We start from the raw sequence: 7642 nt of genomic DNA, 5'->3' as shown, positions 1-7642 counted from the left end.
GGGGGGCGGGGGGTTGGTGGAGTGAGTAAGATGGACACAAAGCTAGAGGATCCCCTCAGGCACTTGCTTCCTCCCCCTTACTATTAGCTCCTGAGCATCCATGCAAAATAATGTGGCAAATTACGTTATAAGTAATATGGTCTTTAGGACCCAAATTAGAAGGAGAAAGGAAAATAACTAATATTTAGTGACCCTCTACCATATGCCTGGGTATGCTTGGGGCTTCTCATATGTTCATCTTCCTGACGGAAAATGAGGAATCTTCCTCCCAGAGATGGAGAGACTAGGACTCAATGCCTTCCTTCCCAAGATTTAGGATCTGGCTGCAAAGCTGGGGTTTCCACATCTGGTTGTGTCTCTGGAACCTGGCTTCTTAGCATAGGAGAATGGGAAGACACTGGGGGGTCATCTAAACCAGTGGTTCTCAAATCTCAGTGTCCATCGGAACCCTGTGGAGGTCTGCTAAAACCCAAATTGCTGGGCTGGAGTGGGGGAATCTCAGAATTTGTTTTTCTAAAAAGTTTCTAGGATGCTGATGCTGCTGGTTCAGAGACCACACTTTGAGAACCTATGGTCTAAACTGTGGTTTCTCAAAGTATCGGATGAATAGCTCTAGCAATACACAAGGTGGTTTTAAGTGACACACAAACTTTTAAAAAGTACTTCTGTATTTAATATCTATTAGCAAAAAAAATAACTAGCATACCAAGTCCATGATTTTGGGTATTTTTTATTTAGGTAAGATAACTACTGAAATAAAAAGAAGATATAAAGAAAAGTTTACATGAATAATAACCCTGATGGTATGCAGCTAGTAGCAAAAATTATAAATGTAGTATATAAATAACAAGTCTGGGAGATGCTGATCCAAACTGAAGGGCTGACTTTATAGAGTAGACCATGCACGGCCCACAGAGGTGAGCCTGCCTCCCTGAGCCTGTTGGCCATCAGGAGTAGCGTCCATACTTGAACTGTTTCTGAGGTCGCTATGATGCCCTGTCCTGCCTGCCCCTCACAGTTAGTTCTTCAGAAGCTCTGGGAAGGTCATTGTGACTCTGATTCCATCCCACAGGTCTTAGTCTCCATTCTCAGCTTCACAGACAAGGGTCTGTGTTTATAATGTTGGTAGTTTGCATGTTTGGAACTTGTTTGTGTGAAAACAGAAGGCAGGGACTTGATCTACAAATCTGTCCTTTTATGGCTCCAGGCCCCGAAGCCCCCAGGAATCTGTTCCGTGTATGAAGGTTGCAGGAGGGACTTGTGTGACTTTCTTGGCTGCCCGCTTTGGCTTTTTCACCCTCTGTGATCTTGCTTTTCTGTTTTCTGGCCCATCAGCCTCTGCTTTCGCTTGTGTGCTACGATCCAGGGAACTCCTAGAATAAACGGGAAGAGTGTCCTCAGATGTTGGCTGAGCACGTGCTATGCACCAGGGGCTGTGCTGGGCTGAGCTTCAGGAGCACGGCAGGAGTCCTCAGGGCACGGGAGGTCAGCCCATAAACAGAAAATGACCAAAAGTGTCGTGCTTGCTTCAGAAGAGGAATTAACAGGGTGCAAGAGTGACACAGCGTGGTGAGGGACCTGGGAAGGCTGCAAGAAGGAAGTGATATTGGAAAGGGTTTTTAAAGGATAAATACCGAAAGGCTGTTTAAGGCAGTGTGAGGAGACATGATGCAGGGAGCCGTGGTCGGTCATTCAGAAAGGACTTGAGTGGTGGGAGATGAGATGCAAGAGAGCAAGGGGCAGACTCAACAGCTGAAGACCTGTAAGCACTGAGGGGCCAACCTGGGGCCAATAAGATAGACTCTTGCATGTTGGGTAGACCCTTCGAGGGACAGTGGAAATAGTTGTTCAAACTGCAGGCCACACCCATTGGTGGGTTGCAAGATCTATTTAGTGGGCCTCAGCCGACATTACTTAAAAAGGGGAATAAGGGAGACATAAAATAGAAATGTCAGAGTGGATTGCACGTAGTAGAGGCAGATGATGTCAAAACACTTGCCTCAGTTGAATGTAAGGAAAGTGTATGTATCCTGGTTGCAATGTCAAATGTATTTTTTTACTATGGGTCACACTTCTAAATGCTTAGAAATTATTTCACGGCACAGAGGGCTGACTGGAAGGGGTGAGGCTGGCCAGGGTGGTTATGTGGGCCCGGGGTGATGCAAGCCAATCTGAGCCCTGTAGGGACTGCAAGGTGAAGGTGGGTTCCAGTGTTGGCCCCATGTGGAGAGTAAAGATAGAGGATTTGAAACCAACTCAAGTCAGAAAGTTTGACACCAGCCCAAAGCTCTTGGGCCAAAATAACATCTTGTTTGAAACACTTGATCTTGGTCCCCTTCTGGTGGCAAACTGCAGGCCTGAGTTTCAGGGGACCTGGAGCGAAGGATCCCCCTGTTCTTTAATGGGTGATGTCCTGGCCGTCTGGGGTGCTAGTGTTACAATTCTGACCTTCCATTTCAGTTATTGAGGGTTTTCAAACAAAACTCAGGCAGGCTCCTCATGTCTGCAGGTTTGATGAGGATGTCTTTGGGGGAACTAGGCTGGTTCTGACCCTGGCTGTGCTGTCTTCCCACTAGGAACATCGTGAAAGGCATGAGAGAGCTCCGGGAGGTCCTACGGACTGTGGAGACCAAAGCAACTCAGAACTTCAAAGTGGTAACATGGAGGGGACCCCAGGGCTGGGTGCTGGGTGCTGGGTGTAGCTGGTTTACTCGGGGGTCAAGTTCAATGGGAGATAGCAGAAATCCTGGCAGGCATCAGGGATGGCCATGTGTCACATGCATACTTCTCTCCCAGTGTGCTCATGGCACACATTGTCAGTCGGTCACAGCACTTTCCCACGAAGCCAGGAAGCACCCGTAGCAGCCTTCTCATCACACTGCAGGTGGCCCCAAGCCTTGGGTCAGAGTTGAAGCCTGCTGGCACCATACCCTAGCAAGGTGGTGGGCTAATTCTTAGGGATCTTTGCTCTTAGTAAATAACCTTGACTCTGCTTTGCTGCCCCAATTCAGGCCTGCCTTCTGAGGCTTTCATTCACCCCATATCAGAGCCAGAGCAGCTTTTCATTGTAGAATTTTTGGTCAAATATCAGAAAGGCATTTGGTAGAAAGAGCTAGTTGACTGTGCTATGGCTTTTCAATGTCAAATGTTTTGTGTGTTTTTTTACTATAGGTCACACTTTTAAAAGCTTGAAAGTTATTTTAAGGCACAGAGGGCTGACTGGACGGGCTAAGGCTGATGGGGTGATCATGCAGGCCTAGAGAGGGCCACGCCAGTCTGCAAGGACCTGTGGATACTCAGAGCTGTTCTAGGCCCCATAGGGTCAGGAGAAGGGGAAATGCACCTCTTGTCTAGGAGGGAGAGAGGAAAAAAGATTAAGTAGGAGCCGTCAAAGGCCCACAGAAAGGACGCTGGCTCACCACCTGCCGTGCCCGAGGGGCTCCTGGGAGTGGAATGGTGGGCCTCCTGGAGGGGCTGCACTTGGCAAGGCTGGGAGGTGGGTGGAGGGCACTCTGGCCACATCAGGGGAGAGTGACCTGGGCCTGAGCCTGATCCCGCCCTTTCTGCCAGGTGGCGGCCAAGCACCTGGCGGGGGTCCTGCTGCACTCCCTGAGTGAGGAGTGCTACTGGAGCCCCCTGTCCCAGCCTCTGCCCGAGTTCATGAATAAAGAAGAGAATTCCTTCATCATGCAAGCCCTGCGCAAGCCTCACCTCTACGAAGGAGACAAGTAAGCTCTGCCCCTGCTGGACCATGCCAGTCTCACGCCCAGGCTCCGGCCCCGCTGGCCGCCCCTCTCTCTGCCCCATGCCAGCTCGCTGCCAGGCAGGCTCTTTAGTGTCAGCAGGAGCCACGTAACCTTGGCAAGGCAGGTCTCGAGTGGGGGTTGGCAGGAGACTCCTAAAGAGCATCCAAAGGCCACACAAATTTTGGGGGGAGCACCTGTCTTCCTAGTTGTCTTACTTAATATCGCATCTCTCTTGTTTGTGGCAGTAATTGAAGGTGGGGTCTGTGACCGCCCGGCAGACTCCTCGCCCAGCCTCCTCACACAGTGCCAGGCACTGGAAGGGCCATTTCCCCAGGAGCAGTCGCAGTATTTCCAGGCTGGCGCCACCCAGCATTTCAGATCCATAACTCTGGGGCGTGAGCCAGCACTGCAGGTGGCTCCAGTGCCTGTGAATTATGCAGGAGAGGGTCACCTTACAGGGCTGGGGCAGACTCCGGGCAGAAGGCGGGCAGGTGACGGGCCGGCGGCACTGTGAGGGCCCTGCTGGAGCCACGCGCTTGTTGTGTCTTTCAGCCTCTACTGCCCAAAGGACAACATCGAGGAAGCCCTCCTGTTGCTCCTCATCAGCGAGTCCATGGTAAGCTCCAGGCCTGCCCCTGCCCCACTAGGCCCTGGCCTCCCAGGGTCATCCCTGAAGCAGGATTCTCAGATATACCCCCATCCCACCCCACCTCCACGGGGGTGAGGTGCACAAGGTTTGGGTCGGGTGCATAAGGCTGCACTTGGGGTCCTGGGTCCTGCCCCCAAATGAGGAGGGCTGAGCTAACAAGTCCCCACCCACCTCTTCTGGGATTACAAGAGATGGATATCAGCGTCAGCTGTCTGCATCCTGCAGCTCTGTGCTGGGTAAGGGAATGGGAGGAGCCTGCAGATGGCCTGGGTGCGAGTTCCAGCTCTGCCACTCGTTAGCTGAGGGCCCTGGGCAAGCCGCCTAACCTCTCTGAGCCTCAGTTTCCTCACCTTTAAAATAAAAGGAGCTCCCAGAAGTTAGTTACAACGTGCCTGTAAAAGGAATTTACTTGTTCACAAAACTATTTCTCCAGTGTCATCTACCTTGTGCCAGGCCACCTGCTAGATGCCAGAGTTGCACCAGCAAACAAAACGGAGAAAAGTCCCTGCTCTCATGGAACTGACATTCTAGTGAGGGATGGGCAATACATTAACTACTAAAATATCCCGGATACCAGTGTCTGTGTGCCGTGGGAAAATAAGGCAATGGGGGGATACGGTGTGCGGGACAGAGCACATGTGAGGTGCTTCTCAGATGTTTTTATGAGCCCCATCCCTGCCTTAGGCAGGGAGACAGCACACACACATGCGAACATACACATGCATGCATGCGCGTGCACACACACACACACACACACACACACGCCAGGGTTTGGAGGCTCAGCAAAGGGGAGCGGTGTAGTTGGGTGGTCCAGGAGGTGGTGAGATGATGGATGCCCTGGTCCAAGGGAGGTGGGGGAGAGTGAGCAGGAGCAGCAGAAGCCAGGTGTGGAGATGCTGTCAACACGGCATGGCCTGGGGGAGCCCTCTGACTGAGGAGCCCCTCAGAGCCTGTGAGCTGGGGACCCCAGGTTGGGAACTAGATTTTTTTAAATGATGCATCTGAGAGCAGGTTGTGGAAGTGAAGTTTAAAAAACTAAGACCTAATGGGCTGGATCCCTGAATAGCCAGATACGGATGTTCCTTTAGGGACCTGGGACCGTGCGATGCCAGGGCTGATTTATGGCCTTCTGGCAGATAGACAGAAGGAGGGACGCTGGACTAGGGGGCAAGCGGTTGTGTTCTTCCTCAGCCAGCTCCGTTGGGATTTGAGAGCTCTGTGAAGGGGCGTGGATATTTGAATCTGAGTGCAAACTGGCCAGGGTGTGGTCCTGAAAGGTTTGCAGGGTGTGGGTTTGTGAGGGGGGATGTGGCTGCTACAGGGAGGGGACATCTAGTGGTGAGTCCGATGCGAAGCTCGAAGTACCAAGTGCCAGATCTGATTTTCATTGAAGAATAGTATACTTTTCACAGAAAAAAAGGACCCTCACTCAGACCACAGACTGAACCCCAGTTTCTAATTATAAAACCTCAGACATAGACCAGCACCCCCTCTCTGTCCCCTACACACACCTCAGTTATCTCACCACTTTCTCCCTCAGGCCAATTGCACTGAGGTCACCTCTCTCAGGAAACATGGGTTGTTATCGTCACCTTCCTGTGCTGAGGGTTACAGTGTGGTCCGCAGGTGGAAGGTCAAAGGTGAAAGTGAACATTTCTTAGGTCCTTTCTCTGCCAGGTTCCAAGAGGGAGGCATTGTATTGAGCTACTAACGATTTCACATGGTTCAGTGTAATACTGATATGGTCCCATCTTACAGATGCGATAAGTAAGGTCCAGAACAAGTATGTGTCTTGGTCAAGGTCACACTAATAATCCTCGAAACCGAGATTTGAATCACATCTGTTTCCCTAAGTAGCTTCTAAAGCACAGGCGGGGATCAAGGCTGGGCTTTGTCTCCCCAAGAATTTTCTGTGGGTGCTCAGGACCAGAGTTTGGAAGACTTCCCATTGAAGGGAGGAATAACTTTGGGACCTCAAGCTGCCCTAAAATAAGATGAAGAACACCTTTTGCTAAAAGGTGGCCCACCTTTGGAGCCAGGGAGAATTTTCCTGAATGTGTGGTTTCCCTCCAACCAGCTCTTTCCCCTTTTTGAGAGGCTGTGTGGCTGGCTGGCTTGATCAGGAGACTCAGGGGGTCCAGGTCTGCAGACCAGGCGGTGTCCTGGGAATTCCCTGTAGCATGCAGAGCGGAGGAAGTGCTCGGACTCCGCGAGTGCACTGCAGCGGGAGGACACACCTCCGGGGCTGGCTGGCTGGCTGGCTGGCTGGCTTCCTCTTGCTCACACCAAGCCCATCACACATTTAGAAACTTCAGCATTTGCGGGGAGAGCTCTGGCAATGGACTTCGCTTTGGTGTCTCATCTACAGAGCGCTTTCCACCTGGAATCTGGAGCTGGTTGCTGTGGCTCAGAGCTGTTTCTCAGTGACCAGACCGCCTCTGGCTTCTCTCTTGCCTCCCTGCAGGCTACATTCTCCAGCAGGTGTGGGCATCACTGTGCGAGCCTCCCGGGCTCCTGCTGGGGCCCTCCACTGGACTGAGGTTCAATGTGGCCGCCATGTCCCTGCAGGGTTTTCCTCATCTCCCTTTGACGCTGGCTGTGTTTGCCTGCAGATGACAGGGACAACCCTCTAGAACAGCAGCTGCCTGCTGTGGCTGCTGCTTGGGTTCTTCTAATGCCTGCAGGATTCATTATACTGCAGTGAACGCCTTCTCAGCGCAGCCAGCCCAGGAGGTGTCCTCCCAGCTCTCCACCTCCAGGATCGCGAGGCCAGGGCGTCTACATGTCTCCCGAGCACTGCAGCCCCTGCTCTGTGGCTTGGAGTTCAGAGGAGTGGCCTGCCTGGGATCGGGTGTGGGGCTGGTGCCTTGGGCATGGTTTTTGTTATGGTCTGACTGAGTGTGATCAGAACGAATGGGTAAGCTCTTGTCTTCCGAGAAGTAAATAGAAATCTTAAATGCTTCCACAAAATCGCAAGGGATATGGGGCTATAACTGGTTGAAGAGTTGTGTTTTGGATCCAGTTTTGAGTCTTTGGGGCCAAAAGAGCATTTTAAAAATCCACCCACCCACACAGCCGTCTCCTATCCACCTGATCTTGTTTGAGCAGCGAGCGGGGCTGTGCTCAGCACCGAGATGCCGTGGCGAACAGTGCAATCGGAGCCCCTGTCCCACGTGTACTCCCACCAGTGGAGTGTGTGTCCATAGACATGTGGGAAATCCCGGTCCCCAAATCAGAAGGAATTACC

The 7642-nt window shown here is 51.9% G+C and overlaps 1 protein-coding gene across 5 annotated transcripts in view; it reads left to right on the top strand.

Moving 5' to 3' along the window:
• The window catches only part of TTC7A (tetratricopeptide repeat domain 7A), a 109515-nt gene that overhangs the window by 41396 nt on the left and 60477 nt on the right, over positions 1-7642 (top strand). For 4 of the 5 annotated variants that reach the window (XM_015557879.1, XM_006778627.2, XM_015557882.1 and 1 more), the window contains 3 exons: positions 2577-2655; positions 3571-3728; positions 4299-4362. In XM_015557879.1, the coding sequence (XP_015413365.1) occupies positions 2577-2655; positions 3571-3728; positions 4299-4362 (301 nt within the window). Of the gene's footprint in view, positions 1-828; positions 918-2576; positions 2656-3570; positions 3729-4298; positions 4363-7642 lie in introns of those variants that run through there. The other variant, XM_015557881.1, reaches the window with a different exon arrangement.

Source organism: Myotis davidii, unplaced genomic scaffold, assembly GCF_000327345.1.
Source record: "Myotis davidii unplaced genomic scaffold, ASM32734v1 scaffold6, whole genome shotgun sequence".
Lineage (NCBI taxonomy): Eukaryota > Metazoa > Chordata > Mammalia > Chiroptera > Vespertilionidae > Myotis > Myotis davidii.
This window is presented reverse-complemented; position numbering and strand designations above follow the sequence as displayed.